Genomic DNA, 23,039 nt, shown 5'->3' with positions numbered 1-23,039 from the left:
CCTGCAATCTTCAACCCAAATTTATTATCACTTTTAAAACAATTTGATCTTCCATAGTTCAACCATGATGTCCTTTGCATTCCTTATTTATTTGAAAAGGACTGATCTATGCAATTCCTAATATCACCATCATTGATTGCTTTTGTTATATGTACACAAATAGTTGGAGGAGTGCAAAATGCAAGTATTGCAATCAAAGAGGGAAGTGACAGTCACTTCAAAGTTAGATCAGTACATTTGCCGCAAGAGCAACTTCCTGCAGAAACATCACAAAAGCAGGTTGCTGCAGAGACCTTATGGTGTGAAAGTCTTGAGATCAAGACTTCAGCACCATTTCCAGAGCAAGAGCTCTAAAAATATACAACTGACAATTGTTCCTTCTCCACCAATTTACATACAGCAAAGTCCCTCAAACAGCAACGGAATATTTACTGAAAATAACTGCCTTTTGGTAGTTGCTGGTTGAAGGACAATAATTTGTCTACATTCAAAGCATGATTTGGAGCTCAATATTAAAGGCAAAGAAACTGTCTTGTGGAGGAGTAATCAAAGCACGGAGTCTAAGCCATTTTACCTTTCACTTGGTACACAAATCTAATTCTAACTCCATCCATATCTACTGCTGTTTGTCTTCAGGTGAACAATTCTCATGTATCCTAAAGTTATTATAAGCTCTCTACACTCTGGAGGCTGAGTACAGCAGAACTTTCCTCAAGAAGTAAACATCACTTCCTCAGCTCGTCAAGAATACAACATCTTGGTTCATTTTTGAAGCTATTTATTTAAGAAGATCTCAGGACTTTCACACCACTTCACAGCTTTTTACTAAAATTGGCATAAAGAAGTGACTTTTGTATCCAAAACCTTAAAGCATCATCAAAAATCCCATGAAAACAGGTCTTGACTGCATTCATTGAAAATGTACTGCTGGTTAACATTTTTATTTTTCCCCAAATTAACTACCTTTTATTTTTGTTGTTGTTTAGCTGAAGCATCAGATTGGCAGCGTTCCTTCAGCACTTCCCTTCCCACAGCATAAGTCAACTGTGAGGTCACTGTCATATGAAACCCATGACTCTCACACCAGGTACAACATACTGGAGCATTAAAAGCCACCCAGCTACTCAAGTAAGCTATAAACCGAAGCAGGTTCTGGCCAGTGTGGTCCATAGAAGCTTCTCACTTTGTGCTGAGAACTGGGTTTTGATACAAATTTGAAACATGCTGTCTTCAGAGGTCTTGATTTGGTCCAAAGATCATGGGAATCAAGTCGGTGCAACTCTGGTTTCTTGGCACAGCAACCCAGTTAGTTCACCTAGAGATCAAAATTCTCACATGTAACTCAGTTAGGTTCTCAGCAAAGATGGGCACTACTTTTCCCTCAAAGTCTGCCTGCTGAAAGACTGACTTGTTCCAGGGGAGGACAAATATCTTCACCACAACTGGGAGTGGGCTCAAGCAATGGAATCTCCTCATTCTCCATTTCATTTACATCTTCCCTTGATGTCTTGGTCATTTCAAGCTCTGGAATGTCATCTATGTTTACTATCCTTTCTTTGGGTTTATTCTCAAATTGAGGGTATGGTCTCACAAGAAGGCCGTCCTCATCAGTTTTATAGATTTTGAGAGCATCCTCTCTTCGTAACCTCTGAATAATAGTCAACTCCTTCAATTCATAAGGAAGTTCCAAAGAGGAAGTCTGGCAAAAATAAACAGATAAATGTTACCCATGTATATAGGAAAAATAAAAGCCTAATCAGAATCAAATAGGTAATCTGCCTTTAAACATCCAGACCATATCAGATTCAAAATGGAGGAATCACAACACAACTTTTAATGAGCCAACAAGACATTCACAAAATGAACAAAGGACAGAAATGACAGGCCAGAATATTGCTGAGCCACTCAGGATCATCATCAGCAGAACTGGGATCACCACTATTTATCACTTATGGTCAGTATGTTTCTCACTTCTCAATTACATGCCCTTAGTTTCAGCTCATTACAGCACCTAGCAAATGTGGTTTGCAAGAGACTGTAAAGTGATATATATATATGAACACAGAACATTACAACACAGGAACAGACCTTTTGGCCCACAATGTCTGTGCTGTCTACGTCAATTTTAACTAATCCCATCCTCATGCACATAGTCTGTATCCCTCCATTCCCTGCCTGTTCACGTGCCTGTCTAACTGCCTCTTAAATGTTGCTATTGTGTCTGCTTTCACTACCTCCCCGGCAACACTTTATGGTGATTTTTTTTTTAAACAGAAGGCTCTAAATCAAGAAACATTATAAAAGCCTAGACTATATTAACAAAGAATTTGTTGAAAGTTCATCAAATGTTAATTTCATTCTCCATACATTAAGTATTTCTAGCATTCCCTGCTTTAAATGTCAGACTGAGTAAATGTGCTAAATAACTTCTGTTTAAACCTACAGCTTTTCATTTTGACTTTAAGAAAACATCGAGTTCAATGACACTTAGCATTTACAAAAAGTGCTAGAGATAGTGTTTTGCTGTTTGGTGGAACTCACAGGAATATGGCCCACCCCAACTCTGAAAGGTGGTGGGAATGGAGGGTGGGAGGAATTTTAGGTGAAGAGAAATGAGGGCCTAGGAAAACATTGGGCTTTGTTTAACTAATCCTGAAACCACCTTGTGCTTTGCCTCTCCATGGTGAACGGAGCTCATGCCATTTACAGACCTTGTGTATCCAGCAAAACACTGCACAAGCAATGTCGCAACATGCAGCACACACTGCCTGCTACCCTTACGCGTATCTAATGGCCCCAATACATGATGCATGTCATTCCGAACAGGGGCCTGCAACAGAAGTGCACAAGAGCATTGCTGCTGCCCTGAGTACCCATCACATGGGAGATGGGGCTGTTCAATTGGGTCATGAATTATAATCTCAAGGCCACGTTCCTAATGGTGGGTTTCATCTGATGGGCTAGGCAGTAGTAGAAAAACTGTTTTCAAATCTGCTTCCCATTTGTATCATGGAGGGTTGTGGCTGTCATATGACAGTGACAACACTGACCCCATAGAACAATACAGCAGAATACAGGCCCTTTGGCCCACCATGTTGTGCCGCCCTTCAAACCACACCTAAGACTAACTGACCCCTTCCTCCCACATATCCCTCTAGCTTAAATTCCTCCATATGCTTACCTAACAATCTCTTGAACTTGACCAACATATCAGCCTCCACCACCACCCCAGGCAGCGCATTCCATGCGCCAACCACTCTCTGGGTGAAAAACCTCCCTCTGACATCTCCCTTGAACTTCCCACCCATTACCTTAAAGCCATGTCCTCTTGTTTTGAGCATTGGTGCCCTGGGAAAGAGGCACTGGCTGTCCACTCTATCTATTCCTCTTAATATCTTGTATACCTCTATCATGTCTCCCCTCATCCTTCTTCTCTCCAATGAGAACAGCCCTAGCTCCTTTAGTCTCTCCTCATAATCCATACTCTCCAATCCAGGCAGCATCCTGGTAAATCTCCTCTGCACCCTTTCCAATGCCTCCACGTCCTTCTTATAATGAGGCGACTAGAACTGGACACAGTACTCCAAGTGTGGCATAACCAGAGTTTCGTACAGCTGCATCATTACTTCGCGGCTCTTAAACTCAATCCTACGACTTATGAAAGCTAACATCCCATAAGCTTTCTTAACTACCATATCTACCTGTGAGGCGACCTTCAGTGATCTGTGGATATGAACCCCCAGATCCCTCTGCTCCTCTACACTGCCCAGAATCCTGCCATTTACCTTGTATTCCGCCTTGGAGTTTGTCCTTCCAAAGTGTACCTCCTCACACTTCTCTGGATTGAACTCCATCTGCCACTTGTCAGACCAGCTCTGCATCCTATCAATAAATATCCTTCTGTAAGCTTCAACAGCCCTCCACACTATCCACAACACCACCGATCTTTGTGTCATCTGCAAACTTGCTAACCCAGCTTTCCACCCCCTCATCTAAGTCATTAATAAATATCACAAAAAGTACAGGTCCCAGAACCGATCCCTGTGGGACACGACTAGTCATAGCCCTCCAATCCGAATGCACTCCCTCCACCACAACCCTCTGCTTTCTACAGGCAAGCCAATTCTGAATCCACACTGCCAAGCCTCCCTGGATCCCTTGGGCTCTGACCTTCTGAAGAAGCCTACCATGCAGAACCTTATCAAACGCCTTACTAAAATCCATGTAGACCACATCCACTGCACTACCCTCATCAATCTTCCTGGTCACCTCCTCAAAGAACTCTATCAGGCTTGTGAGGCAAGATCTTCCCTTCACAAAGCCATGTTGGCTGTCCCTAATCAGTCCATGATTCTCTAAATGTTCATAGATCCTATCTCTTAGGATACTTTCTAACAGCTTATCCACCACAGACATAAGGCTCACTGGTCTGTAATTCCCTGGACTATCCCTACTACCTTTTTTGAATAAGGGGACAACATTCACCACCCTCTAATCCTCCGGTACCATCCCCGTGGACAACGAGGACTCAAAGATCCTAATCAACGGTTCAGCAATCTCCTCCCTCGCCTCACGAAGCAGCCTGAGGAAAATTCCATCAGGCCCCGGGGACTTATCTGTCCTAATATTTTCTAACAACTCCAACACATCCTCTCTCTTGATATCTACATACTCTAGAGCATTACCATTACCAACACTGTCCTCAGCATCATCAAGACCCCTCTCCTTGGTGAATACTGAAGAGAAGTATTCATCGAGAACCTCACCCACTTCCACAGTTTCCAGGCACATCCTCCCACCTTTGTCTTTAATCTGACCTACCTTTACTCTAGCCATCCTTCTGCTCTTCACGTACGAGGAAAAAGCCTTGGGATTCTCCTTAACCCTACTAGCCAAAGCCTTTTCATGTCCCCTTCTCGCTCTCCTCAGCCCTTAAGTTCCTTCCTTGCTACTCTAGATTCCTCACGAGCCCTGTCTGATCCGTGCTGCTTACACCTTATGTATGCTGCCTTCTTCTTCCGAACTAGTTGTTCCACCTCTCTCGTCACCCACAGTTCCATCACCCTGCCATTCCTTCTCTGCCTCACTAGGACAAATTTATCCCTAACATCCTGCAAAAGATCCCTGAACATCGACCACATCTCCATAGTACATTTCCCTTCAAAAATGTCACCCCAATTTACACTCCTAAGTTCTCGCCTTATAGCCTCATAATTCGCCTTCCCCCAATTAAATATCTTCCTGTCCTCTTTGCTCCTATCCCTTTGTTCATGACAATTTTAAAGGTTATGGAGCAATGGTCACTGTCCCCCAAATGCTCACCCACCGATAGATCTGTCACCTGTCCTGATTCATTACCTGGTCTGTCAACATACTGTGTCAGGAATCCGTCCTGGACACAATTAACAAACTCCGCCCCGTCTAAACCTTTGGCACTAAGTAGGTGCCAATCAATATTTGGAAAGTTGAAGTCTCCCATTATAATAACCCTGTTATTTTCACATCTTTCCAAAAACTGCCTCCCAATCTGCTCCTCAGTATTCCTACTGCTACCAGGGGGCCTATAGAATACTCCTAGGAGGGTAACTGCTCCTTTCTTGTTCCTAACTTCCACCCATATTGTCTCTAGAGAGGATCCTTCTACATTATCTACCCTTTCTGCAGCCGTAACAGTGTCCCTGACCAGTATCGCCAGCCCTCCTCCTCTTCCTCCCCCCCATCCCTTTTAAAACACTGAAAACCAGGAAAATTCAATATCCATTCCAGCCCTGATGTCAGCCATGTCTCTGTAATAGCCACAATATCGTAGTCCCATGTACTTATCCAAGCACTCAGTTCATCTCTCTTATTCCTGATGCTTCTTGCATTTAAGTAAATGCACTTTAGCCTATCCACCTTACTACTTTTATACCCTGTACTCTTGCTTCTCCTTCCTCAAAGCCTCTCTACCTGTCAGATCTGACTTTTCCCCATCCCCTTCTTCCTCTGACCTAATCCTCCGGTTCCCTTCCCCCTCGCAATCTAGTTTAAACCCTCCTGAACCACCCCAGCAAACCTGGCTGCAAGGATATTGGCCCCCCTCAGGTTCGGGTGTAACCCGTCCTCTCTGTACAGGACCCACAGAGACCTGGTCGGATGACAACACTGCTCATCTGGTCGGAAGACACACCACTGTCAATCAAGGTTTGGCTCCACCCCACCCATCAAGTGCACACCTGAACCATTGGCCTGTTTAGGCACCTTTGTCCCTGCTGGCATTGGGCCATTGGCTCTTTGGAATGACCTGGGCTGGACCGCCCAGCCCTCCAGCAGTATAAAAAGTGCCACATGCTTGGTTCTACCTCTTTGTTCGTCTCCGAGGGATATTGAGGAAAGCTGTACACTACTTAAGAGTAATTAGTTAAGGATCCCTGGGACCATAGAGCCAATGCTTGCACTGAGTCAAGGAGGGTGGCAGGTGTCATATTGTTTCTTCCTTGATTTGTTTGTACCCAGTTTGTGGCGTGTGTGTGTGTGCGTGCACACGCATCTCACACTCGTTGCGATTTCCCCCAAGTTCGCGATCACCTGTGTGTGCAACTGTGCATCCATTCCCGTTCATTCTGTCCTGCGTTTGTCTTTGTGAATAAATAATTTTTAAACTCTAAAGACTGTGTCCAGAGTCCTTGCCCTTTGAGACCTCAAAGAACCTTTCTTACAACACCATTGCAGAGCACTTTCCTGAACTTCAGTGCTAAACACTTTGCATGGAATTGGTCGAGCTGTAGAATTTAGACTTTAAGAATTACATATTTTAGCAAATCAGGTGCAACCTTTGTGGGGAGAAGGGGCAAGTCACAGTTCTCATCAGTACTACTCCTCTTCAGCTCCGTCGAAGTAACTGTTCGCCTTTCAGAAATTCCAAGGACTTTGTAGGTAAGCAGCTGTAACATCATTTCTTCTACACTGCTGTGTAGCTTCACCATCAAGCCCACCCCCACCCCTGCCACATCTTGTGAAGAGAACTACTAAGGGGGGGGAGGGGATCATTGAGTGGAAGAAATTTGCCTAAGGCAGAGTCATGCAAACAGTTTTTGAACTGCTTAGGCATTCCCAGCAGGTTAATTTGGAGTATGTCGTACAAATGAAAAGAAAGATGAGCAATACACCTTAAGGAAGCTTGGAGGCATTTTCTTGATTGCCCAACAGTTCCTACCTCAGCATACCCAAAAGAAATGCTGGGCATATTTCTGTACATGCTCAGGTAGTTGTCCACTTGAGTTACGAAATCCATCATTAACTTGTCCATCAAAGCAGAGCGGAGTGGAAGCAGAAACATCACTTCTAATCCTGCACTCTGCATCAAGCGTTGGGGGGGTGGACGACAGCTCCACACCTTTGGATCAGCCTACACACCAAAGGCAGAAGACAAGACAATAAAAAAAAAAGGATGATTATAACCACTGACTTCTCTACAGAGCCGTCCCATTCGTTTCAAAGTTAAATAATTTAACTTTCATCAGGTCATCAATTATAGGCACGCTTAACTCAACCAGTTACTGCATTTACCAAGCAGCACTGTCCCAACAGTAGCTCTCAGTCTTCAGCAGCAGAGCCTGTGCGGGGCCAGGTCAGAGGGAAGTGTGTACAGAGGTCAGAGGGAAGTGTATGAAGAGGTAATTATGCACAGAGATCAGATGAAGTGTGTGAAGAGGTGAGTTGCACTCTCAGGTTGGAGGGCATTGTGAGGATTTGCGTGCACAGTCAGGGTGGAGTGTGTGTGTGTGTGTGTGTGTGTGTGTGTGTGTGTGTGTGTGTGTGTGTGTGCACGCGCGCGCGTATGTGTCTTGAGGTGTAGTTTCTGAAGAGGCAAGTGTGCACTCCCAGATTAGAGGAAAGCATGTAATGGAATACACACAATACGCTCTTACTGTGTTAAAATTCTACCCCATGAATGAAATCACAAAACTACAGATACTGGAAATCTAAAATAAAACAATGTGCTGGAAATCTTTGGCCAGTCAGGCAGCAGCTGTGGAAAGAGAGACAAAGTTATCGGATCATGTTAAAGGTACTTCCTCAGAACTGGGGAAGAGTGAACAAATTTGTTTTAGTTGCAGATAAAGTGTGAGAGGGATGGATAAGACAAAGGGAATATGTCTTATAGGGTGAGACAATGGTTGCCTATGGGATAAGTTGTAGAAGTTATCTGTCTTTGGAATAATGGCGGGGTGGGGGGGGGGAGAGAATATGAATAAAGGCTGTGAAATGAGGGCAGTTTGAGTGTGGAATAGAATGTAAAAGTTGCAAAGTGTAGGGTTGTGGGACATGCCCAGCAGTTCAAGCTATGCTGATGGAGAGGGAAAGAGAGAATGAGCCAATGTCAAAGACAGCATTCCATGTTCACAATATGGTTTTGTCTACTTTAGAGAGAGCAAATGCAGATTGGGTGACTGCTTTACAGAGCAGCTGTGTTCCAGCTACAGAGGGACTTTGTTGCCTGCCACTTTAATTCTCCATCCCACACATTCTGACCAGTCTGCAGTATTTTGCACTGTTATATTAAGGTCCAATATAAGCTTGAAGAACATTTCATCTTCTATCTGGACATGCTGCAGCTTTCTGGACTCAACAACTCATTTCTCAACTCCAGGTAACTCACTTTGTGTCTGTATCAGAATGGACCATTTCTGCTGTAAATTATCCATCTCTGATATTAGCTCAGTGTAGCCCCTCTTCATTAGCACAACCTGACCTGCTGGGCATGTCCCACAGCTCTGCATTTCGAAGTGTTTATGTTCCTTCGTTTTGTGTTCTAACTCAAACTGCCCTCATTTCATTACTCTTGTTCACTTTGTCTCCAACTGCCACAATTAACCCACTGAGAGAATGACCTCTACAATATCCCCAAGGAAATCCTAATCTCAACCTTCCAGGGATATTCTTCTTCTAGCCACACCTTCTCTGAAAATTGGAAGCTACAATGCTTCCTAATATATAAAATAAAAATAGAAAATGCTGGACACACTCAGCAGGTCAGAAAGCATTTGTGGTTAGAGAAACAGTTATCATTTCAGATCATTGATCCTTTCCCAGTTCTGACAAAGAGTCTTTGATCTGAAACATTAACTGTTTCTCTTTCTACAGAAGCTGTCTAATCTGCAGAGGGTTTCCAATATTTTCTGCTTATATTTCTATTTCATGGATTTTATTTCTCACTAACATCTACTTGACCCAAGGAAGCCCACACAGCAAAAGTGCTTCAAGGGGCTTGGGAGAGAAAACTTATCTAAATTCCAATGTTTCAATACCTCTTTAGTCTCGAGTCTTCAGGTTTTCTAATCTGACAAAGCTAGCTACACATTTTTTTAAAATAACAATTGCCTGTTGTGTTGTGAGAGAAGAAAATCTTGCATAGATCCAAATATTAAAGCATATTAGAATAAAATGCAACACATTAAAGAATATATTCCCTTAATGAAGAATGTTGGAAATCCTTAGGAAATCAGGTATCAGTTATGGAGAGAAAATGAGTTCTGAGGAAGGATCATCAATCATAAATAATTCCAGCATTTTGCTGTTTTTAATTTCTGAATTCCAGCACCTACAATATTTTGATTTTTGATTAATTTTTCATAAAAATACCCAACCCTCATCTCCTTTGTACTTAGATATACCTTCAACACCATTTGTCAGCAATCTACCCACCCCTGGTATGGAGTGATAGTTTCAATACACCGCTGATGTCTTTTGACAGCATCGAACAGTTTATACTAACTGCTGCCACATACCTTGAGAGCAGCCACACTGTGCTGCAGGAACTGAATTTTTGTTGGAGGGAGGCCAAGGTGACGGACTAGACATTCTTCCAAAGTACTGACACAGCTGGGAAGAAGGCCTCCTGTCTCTGTGGAGAACTGCAGAACGTCAGCAACCTGCACATTATAGAAGAAATTCAATATGTTAAAGTACAGTGTAGCCATAAGGTACACTGAATAGCCAATCATTAGTCAGAACCTGCACAAAATCCTCCAAACTCATTTGGAGGTGGGACAGAGGGGAAAGGGTGAAGGATAGAAGCCACAATCTCCACATAGCTCAGCTCAGTCAATCCACGTCAGCTAAGGTAGGGGTAGACAGAAGAGAAAGAACTGTTTAATTCTCATCATTTTACTATTTAATTACCTGATGGCAAGTTAGGAACCAAAAAGCTGACTAATCACCAAAGCGAGCTGGACAAGTATATTTTAAACAATGCTCATCAAAAAAGTAGTTTTGAAATATTTTCTCCCATCAGCAGAGGTTCACAGTGGTTAACCAGAACTCTTGTGTATTCTACCCATTTCATAGATCTCAGTCCTTCTCCATCTCTCAACAATAAATGCCTCAAGACCTTAACTTCTGGTTTCCACACAATTTTGAGTTGTAGATATTTAATCAGATCATAGCGCTGGTGGTGAAGCACAGGTAAAACAAAACACGGCTTCTCGTGATATCACCCCTCTTGAGATTATCATTTAAAATCTGAATTAGCAAGCTCCCTTCCACCCCATTGCCCTTTTCACTTTTTTGTGTGCATGGATCTCTACCTGAAAATGTCATCCTCTTCCATTCATTTGTCTTGTTCACATCATCTTATAATTTATTATTCAGCTGTAAGACAATGAATCAATCCTTCCTTCGCCTCACCCACTTTTCTCTGGGTTTTCCCAAACATAACCACCTTTTACTTCCTCCTCTGTTCCTTTCCTGAAATATCACCATGTCTTTGTTGTGGTGCTGATTAACCCACATTTCATTTAAGTGACTTTACAGATTTGTGCAATGCTCCACGTAACACACTGACATTTTTGATTAACCAAATGGGTCACAAATCTTAAGGAATTTCATTGGTGAGACTGAAATTGAGTCTGCCTGGGTGAGTCAAACTCAGCGCAATTTTTTCAGTTTGGAAATGCTTCAGGGACTGGAATTAAAAACTGTTTAATGGTTGAATTCCAACAATAGAAAGGAAAGGACAATATGGACATTAGCCAATAAACATTTCACAATGTTAAAAGACAGCTCGGAAGAAAACAAAACAAAGCACTTAATCAAACGTATAATCTGGTGTTCATATTAAAGGTGAATTGTTTTTATTTACTCTTTCTTTCGGGATCTGGATGGTGCTGGCTTGGAAAACATTTATTCCCCTTCCCTAATTGCCCTTGTAAAGTTGGCGGTGAGCCACCTTCTTTTGAACAACTTAAGTCCTTCATGTGAAGGTCTTCCCAGAGTCCTGTGGGGTGGGAGTTCCAGAATTAAGACCCAGTGATGAAAGAGGACCAACTGTATAGGATGGTGTGTAATTTGGAGGAGAAGCTGCAGGTGGTGGCGTCCTCATGTACCCGCTGCTCTTGTCCTTCTTGGTCTTTGAGGTAGCGTGTTTGGGAAGTGCTGTTGCAGTAGACTGGGTGTGTAAATGCAGTACATTTTGGATTTGGTACATGCTACAGTCACCGTGTGCCAGTAATGGAGGAGATGAATGTTTAGGGTGATGGATGGGATACCAATCAAGTGGGCTGTTCTATCCTGAATGGCGTTGAGCTTCTAGCGCTGTTAGAGCTGCATTCTGTAATGGTGGGCATTTCCCTTGATCTTATGGAAGTACTGCAGACAGTAGTAAAGAATATCATTTAAAAAACAAAGGCTTTGTGAAGTTTTATGCTCAGAAAATATCAGAGTATGATCATTTCATGTTTTCCACAAACAATAGTGACCCACTCTGGGCAGGAAGCTTAGAAGGGCATATGAATCACTTTTTTTCCAGGAGACAGTCTAACTCGGCAGCTCTGTTTTAAAGCAACAACTTATTAATAAAGTTGTCATATTCAGAAGACATTTTAAATGAACCAAATCTGAAGTCATGAGAAAAAGGCACTGATTTGTTTTAACACTGAAGAGGTACTAATCTAATAGTTGTTAGCACAGTGGCAAGCCTAATTGAAAAGTTATCAAGAAGTTATTGCATTTCCAATACTTTTAAAGACACCAGTAGCATAGCATCAGGAAAATAAAAGGAAATGAAATAAATGGTGTCATACAGTTACATCTCACTGTTCTGCTTGACAATTTCAGTTGCTACTTCAATCCAGAATCAATAATGGAGCTAAAGTTGAATCTGCAATTCACCTGGGAGAGTGCAATGATGATATGCGACAAGGCATTGTTCAGAAATGTATTGGATCAGTATTTCCAAAAAAATATTTCCTTCCAAATAAGCCAGGTGTTCTGCTGTAGGTTGATGGGGACAGGAGCAACACAAACTAGGATTTCTGCTTGCAACAAGATTAAAAATAAACAAAAGAAATCAACTTATCAATTCACAATACACAGGCGATGTGTTCGTATCATGAACCAAAATGGAAAGGTATCATGGACACTAGGCAGGTTCACTTGTCACATTAGGTGAAACTCAATCTGATCAAGATCTTCTTTTTACCAACTTGTATTTAAAAATCTTTTTTCAAGTGACATCAATATCTAATGTTAGTTATTAAAGTGAAATGGCTAAAACTTGCATTTATTGTAACTCTATGAAAGAATTAGAAGACATTGTTTTATTCCAGTGTAAATATTTTTTCCGTTGGGTTACTGGATGATGTGAAAGATGCTGGTGAAAGGGCAGCTGTTATATTTCATATGTTTGCACATAAAGGTGGCATGATAAGGCAAGGGCTGAGAATTGGACCAGGGTGTTAGGGAGGGAACAAACACATTGGAATGCTGAGAGAGGAGCAGTGTATGAGATGTATTTGTGGCATACAATTGGGTCAGGGGTGGGGAAAGGGTGATAGCAGAAATGCAAGAAGTTGGATGCATTCAGTTAAGGGCAATGTTACCCACAACAAGGGATATTAGATGAATGATGTGGAGGGCAACATTATAAAAACAGATGTGGCTGAGAAAGAGAAAATAAGAGGAAGGAATAGATTCCTTACAGGAAACAGGATGGGAGGAAGTGTAACAAAAGAAATTGTGGGGACCAGTGACACATAATGATCACTGGCCTCTGAATAACTAGCAGGGCCAGTTTTGGTCTTCCCTGCTCCAATTTCTAAACATTATTTTTCACAGCATTGTCACACTTAATCTTTTTTGCTAAGTGCAGGATGACTAAAAATCAGTGCTCTGACTAAAGATTCATGACCAACCAGTCCTCTAATTAACAATGTTCAAATGACTCCTTTTGTACCTGTGAGAGATATTATCTTAAACCAGTTGTACTGCCTCCAGCCTCCAGATACAAGTATCTGCTGGTTCTGGTATTAATGGAGCTACTGCACAATCCCCATCCTAAATAGGAAAGTGCCATGTAATCACTGTAACCCGTCAAAGCTCATTCTGGGCTGTTTAAAATTATTAGTCTATTTGACGCTATATTAGTTTTGACTGCTAACTTTGCATTAGAAAAGCTTTCCATTATAAAAATTGATGTGTTTTTTTTCCATGTTGATACTCAGATTTTGTACAAAATTTTAACAGAACAAGTAACTAATCTTTTCAAAATGTATATTTGACTGTGTTACATTTATTTCAAAGTGACCCTATAATATGTGCATTCAGAAAGGAGAAAATATAAACAAACAGAGCAGCAGGATTCCAGTCCTGAGGAGAGTTGAAATGGAAATGGCACCTGTGAAGCATGATCAGTCCAGACTGACATAGACAGCTACAATGGACATCAGCTGGAACGATACCTGCAGGAAAATCACTGGCAAATCCACAACTACTTCGTCTGTGGTCCTTCCACTTTTGATGCCCTTGTCACCAGCTAAATCAAATTTGTCTTATTTCTCCAAGCATTTTTACTTAAGTTCAAAGAACACAGACACAACCTGCTGTACCATCAAGTACACCATCATCAGATCAGGTCTGGCTATATTAAACTCTCCCAGGACTCACCCCCATGTCAAAATGTCCTCTAACTCCCAAACCTCTGTGAAGGACAGAGATAAATCCAGAATCTCTTCCCCTGCTACTGAGTGTGTCCTTAGATTGCTATCCTCTGCATCCTTCACTATCACCTCCAACACAAATACAACTCAGACTTTACATTTGAGTTGGAGGTCATTTGTACAGTTTCCTCTGTTGCTTACCCCCATTACTCACAGTTCCCTTCTTGTGCTCACGAGAGTTTTGAATTCAGATTTGTCATGAAACCCAGCATGCTGTTTCTAAACACATTCTACTCCCTCAACTCCATTCTCACATGGCTGATGTAATGGCGCTTGCTCTCTCAGCCATTCCCTTAATCTGCCTAACATAAGAACATAAGAAATAGGAGCAGGAGCAGGTCATGTGGCCTGTTGAGCCTGCTCCACCATTCAATAAGATGATGGCTGATCTGGCCGTGGACTCAGCTCCACCTACCTGCCTTTTCCCCATAACCCTTAATTCCCCTACTATGCAAAAATCTGTGTCTTAAATTTATGTTCAATGAGGCAGCCTCTATTGCTTCCTTGGGTAGAGGATTCCAGATTCACTACTCTCTGGGAAAAGCAGTTCTCCTCATCTCTATCCTAAAACTACTCCCCTGAATCTTGAGGCCATGTCCCCTAGTTCTAGTCTCACCTACCAGTGGAAACAACTTTCCTGCCTCTGTCTTATCTATCCCTTTCATAATTTTATATGTTTCTATAAGATCCCCTCATTCTTCTGAATCCCAGTGAGTATGGTCCCAGTCGACTCAACCTCTCCTCATAGGCTAACCCCATCTCCGGAATCAAGCTGGTGAACCACCTCTCCACCACCTCCAAAGCTAGCATATCTTTCCTCGAGTAAGGTGACCAGGACTGCATGCAGTACTCCAGGTGTGGCCTCACCAGTACACTGTACAGAAGCAGCATAACCTTTCTGCTCTTAAATTCAATCCCTCTAGCGATGAAGGCCAACATTCCATTTGACTTCTTGATAACCTGTTGCCCCTACAAACCAACCTTCTGCGATTCATGCACCAGTATTCCCATCCCTCTGCACAACAACATGCTGTGATCTTTCACCATTAAAATAACCTGATCTTCTATTTTTCCTTTCAAAGTGGATGACCTCACATTTACCAACATGGTACTCCATCTGCCTGACCCTTGACCACTCATTTAACCTATCTACATCTCTCTGCAGACTCTCCACATCCTCTGCACAATTTGCTTTTCCATTCAATTTAGAGTCATCAGCAAACTTAGATAGGCTACACTTTGTCTTCTCTTCCAAATCATTAATATATGTTGTGAACAGTTGGAGGCCCAGCACTGACCCCTGATTGCCAACCAGAGAAATACCCATTTATCCCAACTCTCTACCTTCTATTGGTTAACTAATCCTCTTTCCATGCTAATACATTACCTCCAATTCCATGCATCTTTATCTCATGGATACGCGTTTTATGCGGCACCTTATCCAAGTATATAACCATTCCTCTCTATCCGCTGTGCTCATTGAATTCTCAAAGAACTCCAAGTTTGTCGAACAGGACCTGCCCTTTCTGAATCCATGCTGTTTCTGCCTGATGGAACTATTTTTTATCCAGATTTATTTCTTCCTTAATGATAGCTTCCAGCATTTTCCCAACTGCAGACATTAAGCTAACTGGCCTATAGTTAACTGCCTTTTGCTTATATCCTTTTTTAAAACAGTGGCGTGATATTCGCTGTCCTCCAATCTGCCAGGGCCTGCCCAGAATCCAGAGAATTTTGGTAAATTATCACAAATGCCTCTACTATAACTTCCGCCATTTCTTTCAGTACCCTGGGATGCATCCCATCAGGACCAGGGGACTTATCTACCTTTAGCCCCACTAGTTTGCTCAGCATTACCTCTTTAGCGATAGTGACTGTATCGAGGTCCTCACCTCCCATCGCATCTCTCTCTGGCACGTTAGATGTGTTTTCCACCACGAAGACCGACACAAAATAGTCATTCAAAGCCTTAGCCATTTCCACATTACCCAATATTAATTTTCCCTTGTCTTGCAAGGGACCTATGTTCACTTTAGCCACCCTTTTCTGCTTTATGTTATAAAAACTTATACTATCTGTTTTTATCCAACCACTTCAGTGTCTTTGAATCAGTGATGACCTCAGACCCATGTCCACCTCTTCCTCACTTTTTGTTTAAAGAAAACTTATTTCATGCTGTTTGTGTTGCTCTGAAGCAATTATTGCCCAACTTCAACTGTCTCCCCCCACCCACCATGGAGAAGGTGAGCTGCCTTTTTGAACCGCTGTAGTTCTTCTGCGGAGCTGCTCCCACAGTGCTATGATAAAAATAGACATTGTTGGAAATGCTCAGCAGGGCCATATACTACGAAGTTCGTGGAGGACTCGTATATTTGGCTTTCTTCTTTTTCATCTATGCTGCCTTTTGGTGGCATCCTCCAAAGACAGAGGGTCAGCTTTCAGTCACAAGTTCACTTCAGATAAATTGTCCCATGTCCTTTTTCCCCTCCCAGCATGTTTGGTCTGTCAAATCCACATCTATTTCATTGTCTCATATTCACTTATTTTAACCTGAAATTTCTTACCTTTTAATTGCAGCCATTAGCTGAACAATCTACTCTTTTCTTCAACACAACCTGAACTTCAACCCTTCACCAAGGTTCCTCAATAATAAAAAATAATCTGGAACACAATACTGATTCACTCTAATAGAGGGTGTCTGCAAGTGGAAAGAGCTATGTGCATCATAATTAAACTCAAGGTGCCTGTTATGATTCAAACCAAAGTTCACCTTACCTGAGTATCAAAGACATTGGTGAGATCCACTCTATATTGATGATACAGGCAGTCAGAGAACAAGCGACAATCATGGATCACCTGAATCATAAAAAGTTAAACTTTATCTTAATTACTATGAAATACACAATGCAAACAACCTACTGATATAGGTATGTAGTCTCTTAACTGCACTTCAAGGCACAATTTATGACACAAGACTGCACCCTAGTATTTGGTGGTTCTCCCAGAGTTCACTGCAAACCTTTTAATAAAAAGCCAAATAGGTCCTCTAACAGTGGTTATTATGAGATGAAGTAATGTGACTCCCAGCAGTTTAATTGGTTAATGCAGTGTTTATCAATTTATATTTACGAATCCAGAAAAATAACCCAATGTGCGTCACAAATGGACACTTGCGTAAAGCAGGATGTTGGTGGAGCTGAACACAAGAGATATTAAAAGGGCTCAAAGAAAGGGGAGGGCAGATGATGGGATTTAGCATGAAACCCAGACAGCTGAAAGTGACAAGCAATGGTGGGTGAAGGGACGTCTGAATAAAAGCATAGGGCCAGAGGAAAGGCACGATTGAAGATGATGGTGGAAAAACAGAAGGTTGAACCACAAAGACATCTGAACACAAGGGTGACAGTTTTAATTGGAGGTACTGAGGGATTTGGAAACCACAAAAGGACGAGAGCAGTAAGTGAGAGGGAATTTGTACAAGTAATAGATTTTTAAATTTGAACTTCAGAGGGTGGCATACAGGAAGACAATCCAGGAAATATCTGAGTTTTTAGCAGAGGGGCTGAGGCAGGGTCAGTGGTGGAAGGAGGCAGTTATTAATGAGGTCATATAACAGCTGTTGGATATAATTTGTTTCAATACTCTGGACAAAGAATAGAAGAAAAAAGATAATCATTCGGCACATCCCACTGCCACTACTACAGCAGTGAAGTTAAGGTACACTATTCCCATGCTGGTTTTCAAATTCAAGTGTATTTGTTGGGATATGAAGGTATCAATTGCAAAGGCCTCTCACAATCCAGTCACTGTTAGCAAAGAAATAAAACAAGAAATATGAGCAGGCACTGGCCATTCAGGGATTCAAGCCAACTCTGCCATTAATAAGATGATGGCTGTTTCCTACCTCAACTCTGCTTTCCCTGCCAACCCAATACCTCTTGATTTCCTTGGTATTTAAGACAGAGCAATGGACTTTTGAAAATATTTAATGACTGAGTGGCGTTGCTCTTTGGGCTAGAGAATGCCAAATAGTCATAATGCTGAATGAAGAAATGACCCCTCGCCTCAGTCGTAAGAGGTTGATCCCCGATTTGAGAATGTTATCCCTTGTTCCAGAGTCCCCAGCCAGGGGAAATATCCTGTCTTAATCAACCTCTATGAATTTTGATGTTTCAATGAAATCATTTTTCATTCTCCTAAACTCAAGGGAACTTAGGGCTCAGTCTCTCCCCATAAGAGAATACTCCATCTCAGGTATCAGTCTGTTCGACTAACTACACTCACTTCAAGGCAAATATGGCTTTCTTACCTAAAAGAAAGATAAGATACCAAGTGCATCAGATGTGATATCATCAAACCCAATATAATAATAAAATTATACTATTTATATTCCAATCTTCTGTAATAAAAGTTAACATCAGCAGCTTTCTTAACTGCATTGACAAATGCATTGCTTCCTGCACTCGTGCAGAACAATTTCATCAGCTTTGTTGCCATCTTCCGCCCTGCCTTCAGATTCACCTGGACTATCTCTGACCCTTTTCTAGATCTGTGTCTCCACCTCAGGGAGAAGACTTGCCATTGACATCTTCTATAAACCCGCCAACTTCCACTATTACCTCAACCATACCTCCACCCACCCTGCCTCCAGTAAGGATGCCATCCCTTTTTGTCAATTTCTCCCTCTCTGCTGCATTTGTTCTCAAGATGCTTTCTGCCCTAGGGCTTCTGAGATGTCTACTTTCTTCTGGAAACATGGGTTTGTCTTTGCTACAGTTGGAGCCCTTGCACGTTTTCTCCATTTCCTGCATGTTTGCTCTCACCACACCCCTTTCCCCAGCTGGAACAACAATAGAATTCCTTTGGTCCTCGCCTTTCACCCCACCAACTTCCACATCCAACACATCATCCTGCGCCATTTTCACTAGCTCCAAAGTGATCCCATGACAAGTAACATCTTCCCCTCTTCCTGCTTTCCTCAGGGACCACTTTCATCATGAATACTAGCCCACTCATCCCTCCCTATCCCCGTAACCATACAAGGTGTAACACTTGTCTTTTCACCTCCTTTCTCACCACCATCCAGGGACCTGAAGAGCCGTGAAAAGTGAGGCAGAGGTTGACCTGTACCTCTTCCAACCTGGTTCACTGCGTTCAGTGCTCATGATGTGACCTCTTCTACATTGATAAAACGAAGAGTAGACTAGGCGACAGTTTTGCAGAGCACCTGTGCCCTGTCCACCAAGGCCATCTTCAGCTTCCAGTTTTGTCCTTTTAGCTCTCCTTCTCACTCCGACACTGACCTGTCTTTCAGCCTTCTTCACTGCTATAGAGAAGCCAGAGGCAAATTGGAACCACAACATCTCATATTCCACGGGTAGCGTACAACCCAATTGTAGGAACATTAAGTGTTCAAATATCAGGTAACGTCCATTCTTGATGTTCTCCTTCCATTCACACTTACCTGTCTGCCTAATTTTCTTCCCCTTGTTCATTTCTCCCATTCCCCAGCCTACAAGCTGGTGTGATTTGCCCATCCTCCCCTCCCCATCTGCTTCTACCCAATGACCTGCCAGCATCTGTTCCCCTCCCCCCGGCTCCATTGGCCTAGCGTGCCCTCCTCATCTGGTTCCACCTATTACCTTCTATCCCACCCCCCACTGTACTGCTATATACTGGCATTCTTTTTGCCTCACAGATGCTGATCGACTTGCTGAGCTCTCCCAGCTTTCTGATTTTTGTTCCAGATTCCAGCGTCTGCAGTCTTTATATTTTTCACGTGATTGCATTGATCGCAGCAACGGCTGCTGATTCAAGTATTAAAAGTATCTGAATTTTTGGCAGTGTAGACTGAATCTTGCATCACATGCAAATCCTCCTCTCCCTCTTCTATCTTCTTCCTAACTGCTTGCTGTGCCTGGATAATTCTGATTTGTGTGCAAGAGCCTGCAGGTCCTTCTGAATACCAGTATCTCTCAGTATATTACCATTTAAAAATTAATCTGTGTTTCTGTGCTTCCATCCATCACATTTCTCTGCATTCTGTTTCAATCTACCATGCTTTCGACAGCTCAGCTAACCTCTAAGTCTCTTTGCAGCTTCTTTGCCGATTAGTTTTCCCCCTAACTTTTGCAGCAAACTCCAATACATGATACTCAGATCCCTCATCAATGCAAGTAGCTTAGATTCCCAGCATCAACTCTTACAATAGCTTGTTACACAATGCCAGTCAAAAAATGACCCATTTTTATTTCTTTGTATCAGTTTGCCAATTCTCAATCAACATGCCCTAATTTTATAATAACCTTCAGTGACACCCAATTGAGATGACTATCCAATTACACTGCATTCCATGGCTGTCCCTATTACTTATGCTCTCCAAAAACTACTGCAAGATTTCCCTTTCATAAATAGACATTAACTCAGCCCAATCATACTCTGATTTTATAAGTTTTTTTTATAACATCTGAACAGATTCTAGCATTTCCTTGGTGTTGATACCAGAATAACTGACCCAGATGCCTAACAATTAATCCTCCATCAGTTATGCTAAACATGCTACATAGTAATAATACATTGTACTCTGCCTCTGAAATTCATTCCACTGACATCAGCATTGAAGTTTACCATTAGTGATGGGTGATAAAGTCCTGTGCAATATTTTTCTTCCTCCTTTCTTTATTGAACATCAGAATTTGCTACCTCCCAGTCTAAAGGAATCAACTTAAAATCTACAGAATTTGGGAACATACTAAGTGAAGGAATGTTACATATTTTTCTAAAATGTAGAGGCTGTTCATATGAAAGCAAATCTGGATCTTCAGAAACATGCAAATCACAAGTTCAAAAATTTATCATGGCAGATAAAGGAAAATGTACCTCACAGCAATGGGCAAATAATTTTGATTCCACAGAATGAAGACCACAACTATAATTACCTTCAGTACATTAATGTCCTCCAGAACCATTTTAAGTCCGTTTTTAAATGCCGCTGGTCCCAGGAGAAAAATGTCAAAGAAGTAAATCCGATCATTTGTTGAAATCTAGAGAACAAGTAACAAGAATTAAACAATGCAAAGATAGAAATGTGCTATCAAAGCTATGATGCAGTAAGGCTCTGGATTGGAGAGCAACACCAAATGCTTCATGAACAAGAGTAGCAGTTCACAGTCAACAAAAGTACTCAAATGAGCATGTCACAGCTTGTCAGTCCACTGGGCCAAACATAATCATCTCCAGTCAACCTTGACTGCATCACCAGAATGGCTCCTAAGACTACTAAAGGGTAGAGGTGGCCCACCGGCTATTTTATGTATTAATTGTGCATCAAGAAAATCCTGCAGCACCTTGGCACTCAAGTTAAACTCTCATGCATAGAAATTGGATTGAAAACTAAGGCCTCCTTATTAGTCGACACAATTCCAAGTCTCAGCATGGAGGGACAAACCTTTGCCAGTAATACCTACATGCTAATTTCTTTCAGTTCAGAATGCAGAGGGTGGTCTGGCACTAGGAGACACAGACCAAGTATTTTTATCACTGCCTTTGAAATGTAATAAATACCTGTATATTAAAAAAGAGTTTTTTTGGAATTTTAAAAAACATAATATGGTCTTTTTCAATCAAAGGATTTGGGGGTAAAACAAATCTTTAGTCTTTAACAAATATCTAAAAACATAATTAAGCAACAGCATTCTGCAGTCTGCAGGAGTCCATGTTCTATATATAGTCCATATATATATATATGGACTGTGAGAGACTGAGTATTTGAAGGGGTTGCTTCTCAAGGTTTGGTTACACTTCAGCCCCACTCTCATGTCTGGGCACCCGGTGCAGTGGAGCAAGTCGGTCAGAAGACCTCCTTGTCAGTCTGTTCCAAGGCCTGCCCAAGCTGGTCATTCACAGGTCCAGGCAGTGGGCTTCTGCCCTAGCCAACTGCCTGTCCCTCTTCTGAGTGTACATCGGTGTCTGGGCATCCCTGGACAGGGAGTGTCCACTGGCTTTCTGGAGGCCTTTTGAGACCAGTGGGTGTTGGAGGGGCTGAAGTACATCCTGAACGGGAATAGTCATGTTGTAATTTGAGAACCATGCAAGTGTTCTGATGAAATTTATGTAAATAAACCTAATTTTATAAGGAAGTATTTGAATATCAACGACTCAGCACTTACATTGGGTTGAAACATTACCTGCATCCAGCACAGCTTCCCAAAGCGGCAGACATTAACACCTTTCACTGCAACTCCAATCACGTTCTGTTGTTTAATGTGAAAGATCTGTATAATTCAGGCAAAAGATAACTTTTAAACTGACGGTCAATTTATTTCCCCTCTATTATCAGCTATAACTACAGCATACCCCTGCGTTGCGGCAGTTTGGGTAGCAGATATCTGCCCATACAGAATTCACAAATCACTACAAAAATTTTTGAGATACAAAATAAAAATTCCCTCCTACAGAATTCATGGTGAAAAAGTAAATAAGCACAAAATGCGAAAGCAGCAACAGATTTTGTCAATTTTTGTCAAGCATTTGTGTTATGGAAAATCGTAATATGGAAGGTTTTGTAGGATGCAATCCCTGTAACACGGGAATGTACTGTATTTACCTACTATTAGATAGCCAAATAAAATTCATTGGAGTACAGTTCACCTGGCTGTCTCAGTGAAAACAGTCTGTGGTCAATCACAAGCCAGGAGTGGATAAGAAAACAAAGGTGAACTACCCAATAGTCCCCAACTGGTCCATTGATAAGCATTCAACATTACAACAGGATATTGCAACCAGAATCTATTACTAAACAATAATACCCACTAATATAAAATAAAACAGAAAACGCTGGAAACACTCAGGTCAGGCAGCATAAAAGAGAAGCACTTAACATTTCAGGTCAGGTCGGTTCTCAGTATCCAATAATAGAATTTTTTCCAACAACGTTCAATTAACTTCTCCAAGAATCTTCTATTATGAGATTAATCTTTATGCTCAGAGTTTAATTTACAATCCAATTCAAATATCTGATGTGAAAATTTTAATGGAGTTAGGAACTTATGCCTGTAAATCAGA

At 41.8% G+C, this 23,039-nt stretch overlaps 1 protein-coding gene across 2 annotated transcripts in view; it reads right to left on the bottom strand.

Annotated features, from left to right (window-relative positions):
- Positions 1 to 23,039, bottom strand: part of exd1 (exonuclease 3'-5' domain containing 1) — a 61,571-nt gene continuing 38,532 nt past the window's right edge. Inside the window, exons 6-11 of one of the 2 annotated variants that reach the window (XM_052023431.1) lie at positions 22,163 to 22,249; positions 20,915 to 21,019; positions 16,752 to 16,832; positions 9,771 to 9,914; positions 7,196 to 7,387; positions 1 to 1,699 (exon numbers count right to left, since the gene is read on the bottom strand). In XM_052023431.1, the coding sequence (XP_051879391.1) occupies positions 1,382 to 1,699; positions 7,196 to 7,387; positions 9,771 to 9,914; positions 16,752 to 16,832; positions 20,915 to 21,019; positions 22,163 to 22,249 (927 nt within the window). In that variant the 3' untranslated portion in view covers positions 1 to 1,381. The remainder of the gene's footprint in view (positions 1,700 to 7,195; positions 7,388 to 9,770; positions 9,915 to 16,751; positions 16,833 to 20,914; positions 21,020 to 22,162; positions 22,250 to 23,039) is intronic. The other variant, XM_052023439.1, reaches the window with a different exon arrangement.

This window comes from Pristis pectinata, chromosome 1, assembly GCF_009764475.1.
Source record: "Pristis pectinata isolate sPriPec2 chromosome 1, sPriPec2.1.pri, whole genome shotgun sequence".
Classification (NCBI taxonomy): domain Eukaryota; kingdom Metazoa; phylum Chordata; class Chondrichthyes; order Rhinopristiformes; family Pristidae; genus Pristis; species Pristis pectinata.
The sequence above is the reverse complement of the archived record's forward strand: the minus strand, read 5'-3'. Positions and strand labels throughout refer to the sequence as shown.